This window comes from Tursiops truncatus, chromosome 6 (assembly GCF_011762595.2).
Source record: "Tursiops truncatus isolate mTurTru1 chromosome 6, mTurTru1.mat.Y, whole genome shotgun sequence".
Classification (NCBI taxonomy): Eukaryota; Metazoa; Chordata; class Mammalia; order Artiodactyla; family Delphinidae; genus Tursiops; species Tursiops truncatus.
Window position 1 is genome coordinate 95285101 of NC_047039.1, and position 20553 is coordinate 95305653.

Here is a 20553-nt window from a genome sequence, read left to right on the forward strand (position 1 = left end):
TTCCCAATCCCCTCTGTCCCCTAACTCTAAGCAATCACTAATTTACTTTCTGTCCTTATATACTTGCTTATTCTGGACATTTCATATAAATGGAATCCTATAATAGGTGGCCTTTTGTGACTGGCTTCTTTCAGTTAGCATAATGTTTACAAGGTTCATCCATGTTGTAGCATATATCAGTATTTCATTCATTTTTACAGCTGAGTAATATTCTATTGTATGGATATACCACATTTTGTTTATTAATTCATTGATGGACATCTGCATTTTTTCTGTCTTTTGGCTATTATGAGTATTGCTCAGCTATGAACACTGATACACAAGTTTTTGTGTGGACAAATGTTTTCAGTTCTCTTGGGTATACACCTAGGAGTGGAATTACTAGGTCAAATGGTAACTCTATGTTTAACTATTTGAGAAACTACGAAACTCTTTTCCAGAGTGGTTGCACCATTTTGCATTTCTGTCAGCAAGGCATGAGGGTTTTGCTTTCTCCACAACCTCACCAACACTTGCTATTATCTGACTTTTTTTTTTTTTGCGGTACGCGGGCCTCTCACTGTTGTGGCCTCTCCCGTTGCGGAGCACAGGCTCCGGATGCGCAGGCTCAGCAGCCATGGCTCACAGGCCTAGCCGCTCCGTGGCATGTGGGATCTTCCTGGACCGGGGCACGAACCCGTGTCCCCTGCATCGGCAGGCGGACTCTCAACCACTGCGCCACCAGGGAAGCCCAATCTGTGGGTTTTTTGATCCACTTTCTTGATAGTGTTCTATGAAGCTCAAATTTTTTTCATTTTGATGGAGTCCAATTAATCCATTTTTAATTTTGTTGCTGTGATTTTGGTGTCAAATCTCAGCATCTACTATCATATCCAAGGTCACAGAAATTTACTTCTATGTTTTCTTCTTAGAGTTTTATAGTTTTGAGGGCTTCCCTGGTGGCGCAGTGGTTAGGAGTCTGCCTGCCAATGCAGGGGACATAGGTTCGAGCCCTGGTCTGGGAAGATCCCACATGCCGCGGAGCAACTAAGCCCGTGCACCACAACTACTGACTGTACTCTAGAGCCCGCGAACCACAACTACTGAGCCCGCGCAGCACAACTACTGCAGCCTGCACACCTAGAGCCTGTGCTCCGCAACAAGAGAAGCCACAGCAATGAGAAGCCTGTGCACCACAACGAAGAGTAGCCCCCACTTGCCACAACTAGAGAAAGCCCGTGTGCAGCAACAAAGACCCAGTGCAGCCAAAAATAAATAAAATAAATAAATTTATAAAAAAAAAGAGTTGTATAGTTTTGACTCTTAGATTTAGGTCTTTGAGTTTGAGTTAAAAGCTTATCTTTAAAAAAACATTTTGAGTTAATTTTTGTGTATCGTGTGAGGAAAGGATCCAACTTCATTCACGTATATATGGTATCCAGTTGTCCTGGCATCGTTTATTGAAAATACTATTATATCGTCATTGGATGGTCTTGGCACCTATGTTGAAAATTAATTGACCATACATACATGAGTTTCTTTCTGGACTTTTAATTCTATTCCATTAATCTGTTTGTCTTTTCTTATGCCAGTATCACACTGTCTTGAAAACGGCTGCTTTGTAGTAAGTTTTGAAATTGGGAAGTGTGAGTCCTTCAATTTTGTTCTTCTTTTTCAAGATTGTTTTTACTACCTTGGGTTCCTTGATTTTCCATATGAATTTAGGCATAATATTTTATATAGAAAATATAAACCCAAGTTCATAAAAATGTTTGATAAGTATTTAAAGCATATCTTCTTGAAAGAATACCAACTTATTAGTTTGCCTGAGGCAACAGATAATTAACTTACCTGGGATTTGGTCCAGGGCCTGAATGTGGTGAGTGGTCATGGGAGAGAACAGCTTGCCTTTCCTCCAGGGTCTGAGCCAGGAGGTGATAGGCAGGCTGGACACGTTCTGAGGGCTGCAGGGAGCTGCGGCCATTCGGTGACCAACCCAACTCTCTTTAGAACGGTTATACCCAAATGAAAGCTGTGGGTAGCGGCTCTGCCTGTAAGCTCTAGAGAAAGTGCCTGGAATCTTGGACACTAGAAGCAAGTCAGAAAGATGTGGTTCTGCAGGCAGAGTAGACTAAGGAATGTCGTTAATTTGGTGGGCATTTTCTTTGTTTTTCTATGTTTGTTGTGATAGTACAATATTAGCTGGGACCTGTCCCTCTCCTTTCTCTGCCTCTATAGAAGCCGCAGAGATAAAAAGTCCATTTTCTGTAGTGAGAATGAAGCTTGGGAACAGATGCCAGGCAGGATGATGTGTTGGGCAGTGTGAAGTCAGGCCCTGAACTTGAGGCCTGCGACATGTCCTGTCCCTGCCAGCTGCCCCTGGCTCTCCCGGCTGCTCTGAGCCCAGGACGATGGGGAAACCCATCCAACCATTTCTCAAAAGCTTGTCATTTGCTGGTCAGGGGCCTCAGCATTTATTGGCTTTCCTGTCATTTGGAGTCCATTTGCTTGGGAGCATTCAGAAATTCTCAGTCTGGCCTGTTGATAACCCTTTGTTTTCTTTTCCAGTTCTGCTCTCTCTGTTCTTTTTTAAAACACTTTTTATTATGAAATATAACACACATACAGAAAAGTGTCCCTCCAAATGATGTGCAGTTCAGTGATTTATTGTGAAGCAAATACTGTGTAACTTAAACTGGGGATTGGCTTCTGGATTGCCAATATCCGGAAGCCTCATGTGGTTTTTTTTGGGGTTTTTTTTTTTTTTTTTTTTTGCGGTATGTGGGCCTCTCACCGTTGTGGCCTCTCCCGTTGTGGAGCACAGGCTCCAGACGCGCAGGCTCAGCGGCCATGGCTCATGGGCCCAGCCGCTCCACGGCACGTGGGATCTTCCCGGACCGGGTCACGAACCCGTGTCCCCTGCATCGGCAGGCGGACTCTCAACCACTGCGCCACCAGGGAAGCCCCAGAAGCCTCATGTTTGATACGTAAATTGTTTTTTTCTTTATCATTCCGTTCAAAATGTTTTCTAATTTTCGAGTAATTTCTTCTTGGATCCATGGGTTATTTGGAATTATATTTCTTAATTTCCAAATACTGGGGTTTTTAGTAGTTTTCTTGTTCCTTATTTTACCTTTACGCAGAGAACGTACTCTGCATTCATTCAGTCCTTTGATGGCTCGGCTTTTATAAATGTTCTGTGTGTACTTGAAAAGATCTGAAGTAGGTGGGTGTAGTGTGCTTTGCATATGTCAGGTTTAGGTGAAGTTTACTACTTATGCTGTTCATATATTCTATATCCTTGCTGATTTCTTCCCCCCCCCATCAGTTACTGAGAGAAGTGTGTTAAAATTCCTACTATGATTATAAATTTATGTATTTCTCATTATAGTTCTGTCACTTTTTTCCTTTATATATTTTGAAGCAATATTAAGAACATAAAAATTTAGAATCATTATCTTTCTGATGAGTTGAAACTCTTATTATTCTGGTCTTTTTTTATTGTTATGAAGTCTTCTCTTCATTTCTAGTGGAGACAGAGTCCACTTTTCCTGAGATTGACGTAGATACCCAGCCTTCTTTTGGTTAATAATTGCTTGGCATATCTTTTTCCATCCTATTTCTTTCAATCTTTCTGTTTCTTTACATTTTAGGTGTGCTGTGTCTGTTACAAACGGCAGACACAGACTTGTTATTTTTTTCTTCTTAATGCAGACCTGGGATGATATCTTCTTTAAAAAGATCTTTATTTGTTTCTGTCAGGTGCTGGAGGTCACTAGCATCTGGGATAATCTTAATTCAATGTTAGGGACTCAGATTGAGGTGAGCTGCAGTCCCTTGAGGAACTGTGTCTGACCATGGTTTACTCTGTTCCTAAGGAGCAACCCTTTGGGGCTCCAACCCAAAATGTAGGGGTGCAGAAGGACCCCACTTCTTGGCAGGCCCTGGTCTCCAACTCCTGTTCCTCCAGCCCCAAGAGGCAGGCAGAAACTCTGCTCAGGCTATCAGACTTTGCTACCTCTGGAATTTGTAAATACCCCTAGGAGAAAATGAGCCCAGAAAAACAGTAAACTTAATTGCATGGACCTCCATCCCCCCAGATCCTGCTTCGTAGTTCCTCTCTATCTTGTTACATCTCCAAGAAGCTGCTTTTAAATATTTTGTCTAGTTTTTCTAGATTTCCTCAGTGCGTCTGTCATCCCAGGAATAGAAGTCCCCTACATATGTTTTCTAATTTTTCTGACTTGTTTTTTTTCTTTTTCTTCTTTCCTCCCTTCCTAGTGTCATTTCAGTGGGAATGCCTTCTATTTGCCAGGTACTTCACATATATTAGTTCCCACTTTTACAACAGCTCCATTAGGGCTGTATTATTATTATTCTTTCCATTGTACAGATGAGAAAACTGAGGATGTAGTGATTAAGGATCATCAGTGGTGGAACCAGGACCCAAACTAGGTCTTAATGATTCCAAAATGCTTTGCTTAGAGATACATGCTTCCTCTCTTGTGTTTTTCCTATTAGATTTGTTCTGCTGGAAAACTTCATTTGATAGAGAAAAAAATAATGAAAATGTAAAACATAATGAAAACAGGGGACTTCCCTGGTGGTCAGTGAGTAAGACTCCATGCACCCAATGCAAGAGACCTGGGTTTGATCCCTGGTTGGGGAACTAGATCCCACATGCATGCCGCAACTAAGAGTTCGCATGCCGCAACTAAGAAGCCCGCATGCCGCAACTAAGAAGTCCGCATGCTGCAACAGATCCCACATGCTGCAACGAAGATTCTGTGCCGTAACTAAGACCCGGTGCAGCCAAAATAAATAAATAAATAAATAAATAAATATTTAAAAAGCCTAATGAAAATAAATAATTGATTCCATTGTATGGCTCAAAGCTATTAGCAAGCACATAACAGGTGCTAATCATTATATAACAACATACTTAAATTTGGAGAAGCCTGTAATATGAAATGGATAAGGATGCTGAGTAATTTATAAAATGTGATAAAACTGACAATTCTGGAATTAAACTTATATGACTTTACAGATGTGATTAAATTACTATAATAAAACTTAAAGGAGAATTGGAAAAGGCAGGATAATGTGAATTTTCTATATATTATAGTATTGTACACAAATATGTATAAAAGAAAACCATTTGCTCTGTAGGTAAAGCATTTTCTTGAATGTGCTGGGCTGTCCTTGGGTTAATGTGGGACATTTCCAGATTTTGCAGTTTGGTGATAATGAGTATGGTTTAAATCTATCAAAATTCTTTATTAAGAAAAGGACGGACCTCAAAAACTGGCAGTCTTCTTTATCCTTAGTCATACTATGCTGATTTATCTTAGAACTGTATTTTCTTAACAATTTTTAAAATTGAAAAATTGCTTCAGAATTGAGATCAGATTTATGTCACACAATTGTGGAGGCAACATGGGTATGTGTTAGTTATCTACTGCTTCATAACAGGTGATCCCACTACCTATTGGCTTAAAAAACCAAACATTTTTTATCTCACTGTTTCTGTGAGTCAGGAGTTTGAGGATGGCTTAGCTGGGTGTTTTTGCTGAGGGTCTCTCACGTAGGTTGCAGTCAAGATGTTAGCAGACTCATGCTGGCAGTGCAATCTACTTCTGGAAGGAAAAACAGCTTGGGAAGCCACATGAATATGAGGTTTCACAGGAAGCAGAGAGTCAAATGAACAGGGTTGAATTGACCCATCATGATTTTTATTCCACCACGGCAGCCCCCTCCTCACTTTTGTTCTGCCAGCACTTACCATCAAAAGCCAGGGCCGCTTCTCCAAATGGAACTCAAGGTTCTCCCTCCTCCAAACAAAACACTTGAAATTCTACAGGGCTACATCCTAGGAGCTGTGTGGCTCCAGTTCCCCAGCACCGCTACCATTTCTCCCTTAGAGGCAGAGAGTGAAATGCATGAACAGGGCATAACTCTCTCTGAGTGTTAGCGGCTGGCCAGGCTCCATGTAGACCCAACCTCCTTTGTATGTTTGTCCCGTTATCATCCTCCTTCCTGTGGCTTTTAACACATGACAGCTCTTAAATGGGGAATTGTTTTTGGGGCGAATTGAGTTTGGGGATGACTGCTGCTCCGTGCTAGCCAGGCAAGTCCCTCATAAATGTAGTCTCCGCACACCTCTGGGTGGTGTGAGCTCCTTCTAGGACACATTCCTGCTGACCCCTGTGTTCAGCAGTGGTGTGCAGCCCTCATCTTCTTGCTTCATTTTCTGAGTAGGTCTCTTCCTGACTGTGTCCTTAGAGTCGGAGCTCATCTTCCTGTGGCCCTCTATTTAGGAAGGTCTGGCGGATTAAATTTCTTTAGCTGGCTTCTATAACATTTTTCCCATGGTGTCCAGTGAGTCCGAAACCCCCAAGTCCTGTACCCAGCAGAACATGGTTTCGTTGCTTTCTCTGCACTTTCTGAAGCTCACTCTCATCTGGTGTTTTTCCTGCCATATGGGGCTCGTCTGTTCTCCCTTTACCTCTGGGCCCCCGCTCTCTGGTGACCTCCTGCAGCCTCTCTGGGCACCTGTCACCACCACCCTTTGCAGACAGAGTCGGTGCCCAACTGTAGCCCCATGGGAACTGGGGATGTGCCCTCTCCAGGGCTCCCAAACACCTGGTGAGGATGACTTCAGGCCCTCTAGCCTGAACTTCCTGCATATTCTCAGGCCACACCCTGAGCCTAGGGAGAAAGTAGGGATATTGACAAGACCACAGATTTGGGGGGCTTGATTAGCTGGTACCTAGACCAGCTGAAGCCCCCAGGGATTCAACCTGACTTCCCCTCCTCCTGGTGGTTCATTTCTCTAGACTTGAAGACATTTCTTGGAGCCCGCCCTCTCTTGGGCTTCCTCTTGGCTTCTCAAGCAAAGGGCAAACCTTGTCCTGTGTCTGATGGCTCTCTCTGCTCCTGGACCCCAGGGTTGCATTGGCAGATGCCATGGTGCATAGTTAGAGGGCTGTGAGTGTTCTGGAAAACCAGTTCAGTGCACAGGAAAGGTTTGGGCAGAGTTCTGGTCTCTAGTTCTGGCTCAGTCTACCCTGGTCCCTCTGGGCCCAGGGCAAGTCACGTTTCATCTCTGGGCAGGACTGTTCTGGCTACCGGGTGAGGAGGTTGGGCAAGGTGATTTCAGGAGTCTTAGACATTCGATGGAATGGACTAAAGGGGGGGACAGAGGGGACAGTCATAGCCAAGGGAAGGGTTCTTATTCTTCATCTTGCTGTCCCTCATCGGTGAGCCTGAGAATGGGCTGGGGTAGGGTGTGTACTGCCCTGGGGACTTGGAGCTTGGTCTGCTGGGTTTAGTTTCTCTGCTGTTACAGGGTGTAGGCGGGGCCTGGAAGAGGAGCTGCGTGGAGCTGTGCAGACTCATCTGATTTCTGAGTCAGTCTTCACCCCAGGCCCATCCTCTGCTCCAGCTCCACCCTTGACCTTGCTCACGCCCCTGTCCTAGCCACTGGGCTCTGAGTTCCCTGAGGGTAGGCACTGTTCAGATCTGCCCTTCCTCCCTCAGGCCTTCGTGCAGGTGCCCGGCAGATGTTTGTCAAATGGAATTAGTGACCATTTGTGTCGGGAGATTTCTCGGTTCTGATTTCTGGGGAAGGGGATAGGTGTTGGGCAGCACGGTGGTTCCCACGGCTGTGGAAAGCCAGATGTGTTTGGGCCCGAGTCGGCTTTGCACTGGTAACAGTTTCAGAAAAAATGTGTTAAGTGTAGATGCCTTTGGGTCGATGAGATCCAGTCCATGGCTGCTGGCCCTGTTCATCTGTTTCCAGCCTCCTTCTCCCACCCCACGCTGGATCTGGGCCCAGGTTTTGTAGGAGGTTTCTCAGCTCTAGGGATCCCCAAAGTGGTAATTGCTCAGACCTTGAACTAATAATACCATGGATTCACCTGGCGCCTTTCATCCAAGGACCTCCTCGCCCTCCAGCATTATCTGATCCCCACACAGCTCAGAAAGTGTGATAACCCCTATTATTAGCTCCACCTCACAGCCGAGGACATTGTGGCTCTGAGAGAGGAGCGTAGTTGGGTCTGGGGCTGGAGCAGACCTCCTGGGCTTCTGAGATCAGTGTCCTGGGCAGGAGAGTGGCAGGGATTTCTGATGGGTGAAGAGCTGGACCAGGGTTTGCTGCAGCCTGAATTGCTTGGGACTGTAGATTAAACACCCCAGAGTATGAGGGGCAAGATCATAGTGGTTGGTGGACTGCTGTAGAGCTATGAGGCGTGGAGTTTCCCTCCTTTCCGTGCTATGCCTGCCCTTCTGCCAGCCAGCAACTAAGCACGAGCCCCAACCATCAGTCCCGTTTCACGGGGCATGTCCAGAGATGAACAGTTGGGATGACGAGGGGTGTCTAACTGTGCCATGAGGAATGCTGGAGGGACTTCAGACTTTGGTGTAAAGGAGAGAGCCCAGAGACTGCAGAGTGAGGTCCAGTCAATGAAAGGTACTGAGAGATCACTTTTGGCTCAATAAAGATGAAGCACGGAACAATCAGATCTATCTCAAAAGGGACAGGGCTCTCATTGTGGGAAGCGAGCTCCCCATCACTGGAGGTGATCAAGCAGAGGCAGATAACTTCTAGACAGTGTTGTCATGGATGGAACAGATGCAGGGCTTTCTGGATGATGTGCTGGTTTGCTGCAGGCTGGGAAGCCCTGCCCTTCCTCTGTGTCCACTGGGTAGATCCAGTTCAGTGGTTTCTTGAAGTTCTAGGAGGAGTCTATTGAATGGAGAGAAGATTTTTCCACGTGTCATTGAGGAGGAGGAGTGTGGTCCTAGCTCTCCTCTATCCATGCTGGAGAGCCACTGGGTGTCTGTGAGGATGACCTGATGTTCTGCTTTTTGTGTTTTTTTATACATTTATTTATTTATTTTTGGCTGTGTTGGGTCTTCATTGCTGCACGTGGGCTTTCTCTGGTTGCGGTGAGCAGGGACTACTCTTCATTGCAGTACGTGGGCTTCTCATCGCAGTGGCTTCTCTTGTTGTGGAGCACCGGCTCTAGGTGCGCGGGCTTCAGTAGTTGTGGCACGTGGGCTCAGTAGTTGTGGCTCGCGGGCTCTAGAGCGCAGGCTCAGTCGTTGTGGTGCATGGGCTTAGTTGCTCCGCAGCATGTGGGATCTTCCCAGACCAGGGCTCCCACCCGTGTCCCCTGCATCGGCAGGTGGATTCTTAACCACTGTGCCACCAGGGAAGTCCCCCTCTTTCCTTCTTTATTTGTTTCCTCTTTATTTATTTTTTTTAAGTTTTGTTGAAATATAGTTGATTTACAATGTTGTGTTAATTTCTCCTGTATATATTTTTTCATATTTTTGCATTATGGTTTGTCACAGGATGTTGACTATAGTTCCCTGTGCTATACAGTAGGACCTTGTTGTTTATCCATCCTATATATAATCGTTTGCCTCTGCCAATCCCAAACTCCCATTCCTTCCCTCCCCTACCCCTGCTCCCCCTTGGCAACCAGAAGTCTGTTCTCTATGTCTCTGTGTTTCCTCTTTAGTTTATTTTTAATTATAAAAGTACTATAGGTCATGGATATATTTGTACTGTTACAACAACTACAATAGTGATAGATTGAGATTCCCCTTGACTTCCCTCCCTCCAACTCACAGTCTCTTCCCTAGAGGTGATCACTGTTTTTAATTTGACATCCTTTCAGAACACACACACACACAGCACACCACACACACAGAAATATATACCATCTGTATTGTTCTGCAATTTGCTTGTTCCACTTAAAAACATGTCTCAATAACGTTCCTATTCCAGGACTTATACTGCTCCCCCATTGTTTATATCAGCCCATAGTATCCCACAACACAGCTATAGTTCGTTCATTTAACCATTTTCATATGGATGGATTTTTCAGGTGTTTCCAATTTTTTCCAGTGCTGTGGTGCCAGCCTTTGTGCACACTTGAGTTTTTGTCTATCATAGTTACCTGGAAGTATAACTGCTAGGTTGAATGCTAAGGACATTTATATTTAATAGATATTGTCAGAAATTACCCTCCATTTACACTTCCTCCAGCGGGGTATGAGGGTATCTGTTTTCCTGCATCTTTACCAACATTTGACATTATCGTCTTTTAGATTATCTGCCAATCAGATTGGGGGAAGGTGGTATTTTATTGTTAATTTGCATGTCTCAGATCTCCGTGAAGTTGAGCATCTTTTTGCATGTTTATGGGCCATTTTGTCATCGCTCAATTTCCAATTCAATATCCTTTGCTTGTTTTTCTATTGTGTTGTCTCATAACTTTGTTTATGATATGTTTAATTGTAACAGACATTTTAAAAGTCTTATGGAGTCAGATTTATCTATCTTTTCCCTGTGGCCTCTGCTTTTTTGTGTTTTGCTTAAGAGGGCCATCTCCAAGCTTAGAAACATGTTCAGAGACCCTTCAGTGTGCTCTGGTCTAGCGCTCCTCAACCTTTAATGTGCATGCAACTTCCTGGGGATATTGTTAAACTGTAGCCCTGAATTCAGGAGGCCTGGGCCAGGGCTTGAGGTGCTGAATTTTTAACTATCTTCCACAAGCTTCTTGTGCTGCTGGTTCTTGGACCTCACTTTGAGTAGCAAGGCTCTAAGCCAAGGTCAGAGGAAGCCTCCTTAGCTTTTCTTTAGGGAGGTCAGGATTCTGTGGAATGACTGGGGGCAGCAGCATTGACTTCGAAGGATCTCTCTGCCCACAGCTGATCTCTTTCCTTTTGCTTTTCCCCAAACTCATTCATCGTGTGTCCTTGTATTGTTATTGCCTTCCCAGAACATAGCTAGCTGTCTGTCACAGCTGGAAAGCTTTGGCCAACCCCCCAGCATGGACTTCTGACTGAGACCCAGGATCCTTAACTCTCCAGTCTAGCCTCACTGAGATGTGGATGCAACAACTTTTCTGGCTGTCCAACAGTGAGAGCTCCCCAGCATTGACCTGGGCTGCTTTGTAAAGTAGTCAGCTCCCCATCACCTGGGGGAGTCAGGATGGAAATCAGTACCGCTGGAGGTACTGACGTGGTGAGGAGGCTTAACTAGGTGGTTTCTGAGCTCCCTTCCAACCCAGAGACTGTATGAATCTTTGAATCGCTTCACAGGAACAGAAGCACATTCCCGTCAACGTCACTCCATTTTTCACCTGGCAAGGAAATGAGGTGAAGCTGTCTCTCTTGTCGTTTCCTCAGGTCAGCTGAAGCTGTCCATCGATGCCCAGGACCGGGTTCTGCTGCTCCACAGTGAGTATGGGGGCTGTGTGCCGGGCTCACCGGGGAAGGTTGGGCTACTTGGCCTCCCGCGTGGAGCCAGGGCCGGGTGGAGGTATTACCATGGCCAAGGCTACTTTTCCATCTTTGTAGAGTGTCCTGCTATGTGTCTGTTGAAAACAAGTGTGTATTCACTTGGGACTCCTAGAGACGTTTCCCTGGTCCTGCTCCGATGCAGGTGGAGTCCACAGCAGGCTGGAGCTGTCCCCGGGCACCTCAGCATCCTCCTTGGCCCCAGTGGAGAGGGGCCACAGGAGAGCTTCCCTGTCCTTCTTCTCGTCTTCCTTCCTTCCTTTCTTCTCTCTTTCTCTTTTTCTCATCCATTCATTCGTTCATTGATGGCAGTGTCACGGTTTAGGTCGCCACCTTTGGAACCAGACTGCTCGTGTCTGAATCCCAGCTCTGATACTTTCTTGCCAAGTGACCTTAAACAAGCTTAGTTTCTCATCTGCTGGATGGCAATAAAAGTACCTATCTTATGGGATGTGACAAGGATTAAAGGAGTCAATATTAGTAAAGTGCTTAGGACAGCGCCCAGCATGTGGTAAACCCTATATTAGTATTTGTTAAATAAGATAGAAAACCATAAATTCCAAAAATAGTGATTGAGCATTGGCCCTGTGCCAGGGGCTGGGGACACCAAGGAGAAGCATCCACCTCTGTCTGGGTGGCGCTGATAGGATGGCAGGAAGGCTTGGCAGAGGGGGCGATGCCCACACTCCATCCTGAAGGAGGACCGAGCCTGAGCCGGGCAGAGGGGAGCAGGAGGGCCGGGCACTTCACGTCGGGGGAGCTGCAGGTGCGAAGGCCTGGGGTCAGAGAGAGCACGACGCCCTTGAGGACTGTCTAACGTGCCCGCGGCGCAGCACAGGAGTGGGTGCAGGGGTGAGCTGGGACCGGGCCATGAAGGTCTGATGTGCCACCCAGAGGATTTTATACTTTCCCTGCCATTTATCCATTTGTTTATCCTTCTGTCCAGCACACAAATAGTTACTGGGCTTCTTTCGTGGCCGGCTCTTCTGTTTGGCCCAGCAGGCCCTGCCTGTCTCTCCAGCCTCCCTGGCTCTTGCTGTTCAAGGCACCCTCCGCCCCCTGTTCTGTCCGGTTTTGTGCCCTCCTCGCCCCCCAGTGCATCACGCTTGCTTATGCCCCTGCCTTCGCACCTCCTGTTCCTTGCGTCTGAGCCTGCCTTCTGCTTGAACTCCTTTTGAAGAATAGGTCTCCCTTCCTCTGATTTCGTAAGAAATATGCCTGCCTTAATCTCATTAAGACTCAGGAAGGAAGGCTCATTTTGGCTCATTTTTTCCCCTCCAGGAATCACCCCCTGACCCATCTGCAGGGCTGAGTTGGTTGCTTCCTCCTCTGTGTCCTCATCACAGTCCTGACTACACTGTGTCACCCTGGTGTGTCCAGGATCTGTCTCCTTCAGTAGACGGCGAGTGTAGCGAGGGTGGGGACCATGTCTGCCTCAACTCCATGGCGGGGACAGGTAGACCAAGGGCTTCATCAGGCCTGGATCCCGCCCTCAAGAACCACACCCACAGGAAGGTCTCACGCAGGAACAGTTGCTAGGACACCAGGCAGAGGAGACCAGCAAGTGCCTGGGTCCTCCAGTCTTGGCCTTGGGGGGCCCAAGGTGAACTTCCCAAGGACCGGCAGAGGGGGGTTCTTTGCCTGCCAGAGCCTGACTCCAGCTGTGCAAACAGTTTTTGCCAAGTGCATCTTAGCCTCCCCCGGTCCATTCGTCCTGCACAGTTTGCTTTGGCTTCACCCCAGTCTTAGGCCCTTCATCACTTTCAGCCTGTTCCCCTCTCTCCTTTGGCTTCCCAGGCCTCACGCCTCAGACTACAGGGGCTCCGTCTGAGCCAAGCCCTAGGGCTCAATTAAAACCGAACAGAAAAGAAAATAGAAAAGAGGCTCAGCTTCTGTTAGGTCCACTGTCTGCTTTCTACAGACCTCAGGCAAACAAGCCACACTTGCTTTCGTGGCCAGACCTGCACCCCGCACCCCCCCCATCCCTTGCCTTTATTTATTCTTGTTTTCTTTAGCAAACCTTTCTTGAGCAGTTACCTTGCCGGGCACTCTACTAAGCACCTTAGACACATGATCTCGTTTAATCTGCACAACTACCACGTGAAGTGGATATTATTATCAGTAACCCATTATTATCGCTGACCCATTACAAAATGGCAGATTCAGTCTCCTGGTGAAGCAACTTGCTCTGGCTCACGTGACTATGTCCTGCAACTTGGCCCTTCCATCCCAGGAGGCAGTCTTGTACGGTGGAAGGAGCACTGGACTGGGAGTCAAGAGACAGGGATCTAAACCAAGCTCTGTCATTCGCATTGCTCTGTGACTTTGGGCACGTTTCTTACTGTCTTTGGATGCCCCTCATAGCCTCATCGTCGCCATTAAATGAGGGGTTGGACTCCATAAACTTTACATTCCCTTTCAGGGAGTCAGGGAATTGAAAGCATCCTATCATGCCTCGGTGAAGGTGCTGCCTGAGTGTGGGAGATGGTGGGAGTGGGCTAGACCAGAGAGGGGTTAATATCAGTGGTTGGTATGTAGCTTAAGAGCCTGGTAACGATCCTTCCCACCCACCCACCCCAACATTTTAATTCTCTGTTTAGTCATAGAAGGCAAAGGCCTGGTGAGCAAGGAGCCTGGCGTCTGTGATTCCTACGTGAAGGTATGTGATGAGCTGGAGGTGGGGTGGGGCGTGGTGAGGGACCACATCACCGGACTGAGTCCCAAGCTCCCAGCACACCTGTGGGCCTCGGGTCATTCGAGGTGGCAGCTGCGGTTACATCATTTGGTCAGTAGGCGTTTATTAAGCCTAGTGACGAGGCCCTGAGCTGACCCCCTTCCCTTAGCCCGGCTTGGTCTCTAGGGCTTCCTGCAAGCTCTGGAATCTTATGGGTGACCTTGTGCGTCACCCCATAGGTGAGCACTGTGAGCGTGTGGTTGACGGAAATCCACAGGCAATCGCAAGCCCTCTGGTGAAAAGCAGCATCTTCACCCCTCCCTTCCTCAAAACTAGAGGCAGCGTGGCAGTTTGGGTGGTGGGGTAGAGGGAGTGTCTCTGAGGGCTGCAGGATCCGTCCGAAAGGAGCCCTTGCAGTGAAGACAGAGGCCCCATAGGGGCAGGGGGCCTACTTCCAGCCGGAGCCAAAGGCCAGGCGCCTCCCAGAGTGTGGCAGCCGGATGTCAGGTGCAGGCCTTGGTGCACCGCTCTGCCTTCTTCGCGAAGCCGCCAGGCTGCTCAGAGGCCCCTGTGGGCTGGGACAAGGTCAGGAGCGGGGTGGGAACCTGCGGCGGGGGATGCATGGCACTAGGACGAGAGCGTGGGTGGGGGGCCTTGGCAGAGGCTGGCCTGGAGCCTCCTGGGAAGGGAGCACTCAGCAGCTGCTGGGAACTTAGAAGTGAAGAGGCCTTGTGCTTTGGGGGAACCTCTCTGCTTGGAGGAAGAGCAGAGATGGTCAAGTTGCACCCCATCTCTGCCTGGGCCTGGTGCTGCCTCCTGGGTACCACCCCTATGAGGCCCTGTCCTGGCATCTGACTGCAGTGCCTCCAGCCCAGGGCTCCTCTTTCTTTCCTGGCATTTGATTGAGGACTCCACTCTGTCCGCTGCAGAAGCTGATTTGAAGAACACTTGGGAAGCCTTTAGCTTGGAGATGTGCAGAGTCAGCCACTGGGGTTAGGTGATTCCATGGCTCTGAGATCGGCTAACCCTTACTTTTCTCCAATTCAAGATTTCTTTGGTCCCCGAAGATAATCGACTACGCTGTCAGAAGACGCAGACCATTCCAGACAGCAGAGACCCAGTCTTCCACGAGCACTTCTTCCTGTAAGAGCCTGGAGCAGCTGGGCCCTCGAGAGCAGAGGGAAGGAGTGTTTATCTGGAAACAGCTCTGTTTGCCAAATCTAGAATCAGATCTAAGCAGAAAAACAGTGACTTCTAAAGGATATCTTTGCCTTCTCATTTACTTGTGTCCTTGCCTCCCTGGCACCTGGCCCAGCAGCAAGGTCCACAGTGATACGGTATCATGTGGCTGGTTCTCATAACTAAAATGTCGAGCCTGAGACTGGCAGCCCCTGAAAAAAGTAGGCAATTTCCCACTGTGCCTCAGGACAAACCTTCTCCTTTAGCAGAAGGAATTTTCCAAGCTGAGGGATGTTTTGCCTCCCCTCCCGACTGTCCCCAACTTGCTAACCTTTCTGAGTCTTGGCTTCCTTATTTGTAAAATGGGGCTAATAACGTAGCAACCTCAGAGAGTGGAGGTGTAAATGAAACAGTATAACACAGAGTGTCAGGTGTTATTGTTATTATTTCTTCCCCTCATCCCTGAACTCTGGGACCAATGGGAAGGTAATGGATATTTTGTATTTTCCTATTAGTGAAAACTAATCATATTTTGTTATTTTCCTTACTACACAAGGTAATTTTGCTTATTGTAGAAAAATAGAAAATATAGGCAAACAAGAAGAAGAAGAGAGAAAACACTCCAAGTCCTGCTACTCACTGATATGTTCTGTGGTATTTCTTTTCAGATCTTCGAATTTGTGTGGGTGTGTGTTTCCAAAGATGGCATTGTTCTATAGTATCGTGTTGTAACCTCCTTTTCATCCCTAACAATGTAATGTAAACTCTTTCATGAATGTAAATACTCATCTCCCACACTATTTGTGCTGTAGTTTATTTAACCAGATCCTATGGTTGGTATTCAGGTTATTTCCAAAATTTGCCCTGATGCTGGACTCCGTGGGTCTGGACTGGAGCTCGGCCCTGCTAACACACTGACTGTCTGGTTTGCTTTGCAGTCCTGTCCAAGAGGAAGACGAACAGAAGCGCCTTCTGGTCACAGTGTGGAACAGGGCAGGTGACTCCAGGTGAGGGGAACTGCTGAGCTGGAGGGGAGATCCTGCTCTGGGCTCATGGGTGGCAGCCAGGTGGCCAGCATACAGAAGGGGCTCAGTTAGTGCTTGTTGGATAAATGAATGGTGGTGGCTAAGTTTGAGAGGCTGCCGCTCCCCTGAGTCCCCGTCACTCCAGGTGATGCCAAGGATCGTGTTACCAACGTGCATTTGCTGAGCCCTTGGTATCAACAAGACGCTGTGTTGGCCACTGGGATGCCAACCAGCCTACATGTGGCTTCTGCTCTCAAGGCACCTACTTTCAGAAGAGGACACCAGGCTCTGCATGGAGGCAAATTACAGTCACAATACGCACAGGATCAGTCCCACAGGAGCAGAAGCTGCATGAAAAATGGGTCCATTTCTCTCTTAGTCACCACTGTACCCAGTGCCTAGCACGTAGATGTTTGGTGATTATTGGCTGAAGGAATAAAGGAACAAAATGAGTAATAGGACAGTAAGTGTGGGAAGAAGGAGAGTTCATCATGGGCTGAGGCGATCGAGGAAGGCTTCGTTGCAAAAAGTGGGACTTTGAACTTGGGGCAGAGCTCAAGAATAAGACAAGGAGAGTAGGCTGGAAAGGGCATTGCAGGCAGGAGCACAGCACGAGCAAAGGCAAAGAGGCAGGAACACGTGCGGGGGGCTCAGGCTGCCATGAGGAGGCCAGTTTAGGAGGTGCAGAGTTTTGTGTAGGAGAAACCTAACAGATTTCAGGCAGCCCAGGACGCAGGAGGCGGATGTGGTCGTTAGTAATGGCGGCCAGTACAGAGCAAGGGAAGAGTGCTGGGTGGTGAGGGTGAGAATCAGCTGCTAAGGGAAGGGAATGGAAGTGGGTGAGAGCACTTGACTGCATGGCCTGCTGTGAGCAGCAGGGCCTCATTCAGCTGGTTCAGCCCGAGAAATCTGGGAGACTCTGTGGCCAGTAACATTTGTCCAATAATCGTAGAAGAAAATGGTGACCGGAAAAGGGCCTAGGTGAATGAAAGTCAGCTCAGCTCACCAGCTTAGACCCAGAAAATATTTTTGGGCTCAGTGCTTTTTGGTACCCTAAATCTGATAGCTAGTATGCTTTTAAAGTTGAGCCTTCCTCAACTTTCATAATGAAAGATTTGTCTTTCAATAGAGTATCATTTACTGATACTTTATCGTTTACTGATATCGTAAACAAGAGCAATCGTTTACTGGGTGTTGACCACAAGCCAGGGTTTAACAGTGCATTATCTCATTTAGTTCTTAAAGCAACTCTAAGGAAAGTGTGTTTTTGTCTTAAGTTTTCAGAAAAGGAAACTGAAGCTAAGAAAGGGAGTTACTCGCCTAAGTTCGCATGGCCAGGGAACAGTAGGGGCAAGATGGGAACCCAGGTATTTAGACCCTAGAGTCTTCAGTCTCAACCAGTAGAGTACAGAGGGCAGGGCAGGAGTGGAGAGGGATCTGCAAACTCATTGGTGTTGCCGGAGGGTCAATTACAAAGTAGGGAGTGACTGGAGGTAAGATGAAGAGGCTGGCATAAAGCACATCGGATCATTCTGTAGGGTTTCTTTGGAGTGTGAATTTTCTCAGAAGGGCCAGTAGTTCTCAGTCCTGGCTATGCATCAGAATCACCTGGGATGCTGGTGAGGAACATAGGTTCCCAGGGAACACATCAGATTGATTAAGTCCGAATTTTCACGGGCAGGGCCTAGGAATCTGCACTTACCCAAGTTCTCAGGGTGACTCTCATGCAGCCAGCTTGGTGTTTGGGAATCTGGTGACGGGGAGATACTGAAGGGTGTTGAGCAGGTGAGTGACAGGTGTGTATTCTAGATCTATCACTCTGGTAGGTCTTTTGGAGGTTGGAGAGGAGCTGGGAGATTCTTGTGGTGACTCTGTGAGAGAGATGATGTAGGGATAGAGAGGAGGGAAACAGACCCAGGATATATTTAGGAGCTTAAACCAATAGTACTTAGCGGTGATCTGGCTGTGAGAGCAGTGGGAGAAGTCAAGGATAACTCCTGGGTAGCTGGTGACGTCTTCAGCTAAGCCAGAGTGTACCGGAGGGGAAGGGGGAGCAGCTGTGGATATGGTGAGCTGGAGGTGCCTGGAGGGCAGCCAGCTGAGAGCTGTGTTGGAGGGTTGCCTTTGCTGACCTGGAGCTCAGGGGAGAGAGAGGTCTGTGGAGATGTGGGAGCCGTGCCCGCCAAGGTGGTGGGTGAAATTTTGAGCAGGTGAGACCACCCAGGAAGACAGTAGGTGCCAAGGACGAAGGGTCAGAATCCAGCCTTGAAGGGATGGGCACAGGAAGGGAAAGCCCTGAAGGAGACAGAGGAGGAATGGCGGAGAGACAGAAGGACGCCTGGCGAGCCTTCTGGACGGAGGCAGACACCAAACTGGGAGTCGCCGCTCCCTCTGCTGTGACCACTCTCCTGCGAGAGCACAGTGAGCCAGGCGGAGCCTGCTGGAGAAGGGGCAGCAGTGCACTTGGCGGTTTTTGGAAAAGAAAGTGAGGCCGGGGAAAGTGAGTCAGCGCCCAGTGAGGCAGCGTGACAGAGGCAGTGTCTCTGCTTGTTGCCTATTTTGGGAAAGTGAGATTCCTTATTAAACAAAACAGGCAAACTCGTGGTCACAGTCCCAACCCGAAGCTCAAGAGGGACAGAGCAAGCTCAGGCAGACCTGCTTTCCCAACAGATGGCCCTGCCCAAGGTGCCAGCACCGCAGTGACCGGCTCAGCAGGTGGGAAGCATAGTATTGATCCATCCCTGAATGAGAAGGCCTCTGAGCTGGAGGAGACAGACAGGGCGCTTGCTGTGTGTTGCATACTGTCCTGGGTACTCTGTGCCGAACACTCTCAGATCAAATTGTGCTACTCCGAAGGACGGACATGCAACTTCACAACATGAAGGACAATTACAGAAGGAAGGAAACAAACATTTATGAACTCTTCTCTGTGCCAAGCACTTTACATACATTATCTCAGTTAATCCTCACAGCGACCCTGAGAGGTAGGAATTATTACTGTCTCTCTCTTCAGAGAAGAGAAAACTGAGATTTACGAAGGCTAAGGAGCTTGCCCAAGGTTATATGATACCTCATATTTATTAATCACTTAATGTCCACTAAGTGTGTGGACATTAAGCATATTCCATGCATTTTCTAATTTAATCCTCACAACACCATGTAAAGTAGGCATTATTGATGTCTCTCTTTTACAGGCACAGAGAGGTTAAGTAACTTGCCCAAGGTAACACAGACAGCACGTGGTGAAAACAAGATGCAAATCCAGGTAGCCTGGTGCCAAACCACATTATAGTACACTTGACCAGCTCACCCAGGTGATAAAGGGCTCCAAAGCCATACCCTTTCTGTGTCAGTACACTTGTGCCTCAGGCCTCAGGCTACCTCTCATAGCATTTATAATGTAGTTTTATATAAATCATCCAGCTGAATATGTGGCAGTTACATTGTTTTAAAAAAATTATTTATTTATTTATTTAGGCTGCGCTGGGTCTTAGCTGCGGCACACGGGATCTTTGTTGCCACGTGTGGGCTCTTCGTTGCAGGATGAGGGATCTTTAGTTGCGGCACGCAGGCTCTTTTAGTTGTGGCATGTGGGCTCTTTTAGTTGCAGCATGCGGGCTTTAGTTGCGCCGTGCGGGATCTAGTTCTCTGACCAGGGATCGAACCCCTGCCCCCTGCATTGGGAGCACAGTCTTAACTACTGGACTGCCAGGGAAGTGTCCCGTCAGTTAGGAAATGAAAAGGGGGCATCTGTTTCATGAATTCTCATGATCCTTCCAGTTATGGCTGTAAGTTTGTATTAGAGAAGCAAGATGATCTACAAGGAAGTTCGGGGGGTGCCGGCTGATTTCAGCTCACACAGTGGTTTCAGCTCTTGGTGGGAGCTGAGGAGAACCAGGCCTCAGAGCAGTAGACTTTGGCTTGGCTCCAGCTCGCTATGAGACTGTGGGTAGGTCCCTTCCCTGCTCTGGGCCTCATTTTCTTCACCTGTAAAATGCAGTGATCTCAAAGATTTCTTTTGGCTTGCAGGTTCTGTGAGTTTTTAAGAAATTATAGACATTTTCAAACATATGCGAAGTTAGAAAATAGTATGTAATAAACCCTCACATACTCATAGCCCAGCTTCATCCGTTATCAATATATGGCCAATTTTATTTCATTTATGCCCTCACCCACTTTCCCCTCCTCCAGTGGATTATTTTAAAGCAAATCCCAGACATCATCTCATCTCAGCTATATAAATCTCTAAAAGATGGCTTAAGAAAACAACCACAATGCCATTATCACATTTAAAAATTAGCAGTAACTCCTTAATATCACTGATTATGGAACTGAACTACTTAAAAGTTTTGTTTGATGATATGGTAGAAGCCAAACTGA

At 47.5% G+C, this 20553-nt stretch overlaps 1 protein-coding gene across 8 annotated transcripts in view; it reads left to right on the forward strand.

Moving 5' to 3' along the window:
• The window catches only part of RGS3 (regulator of G protein signaling 3), a 162178-nt gene that overhangs the window by 37754 nt on the left and 103871 nt on the right, over positions 1-20553 (forward strand). For all 8 annotated transcript variants that reach the window (XM_073806449.1, XM_073806445.1, XM_073806450.1 and 5 more), the window contains 4 exons: positions 11185-11235; positions 13896-13954; positions 15018-15112; positions 16087-16155. In XM_073806449.1, the coding sequence (XP_073662550.1) occupies positions 11185-11235; positions 13896-13954; positions 15018-15112; positions 16087-16155 (274 nt within the window). The remainder of the gene's footprint in view (positions 1-11184; positions 11236-13895; positions 13955-15017; positions 15113-16086; positions 16156-20553) is intronic.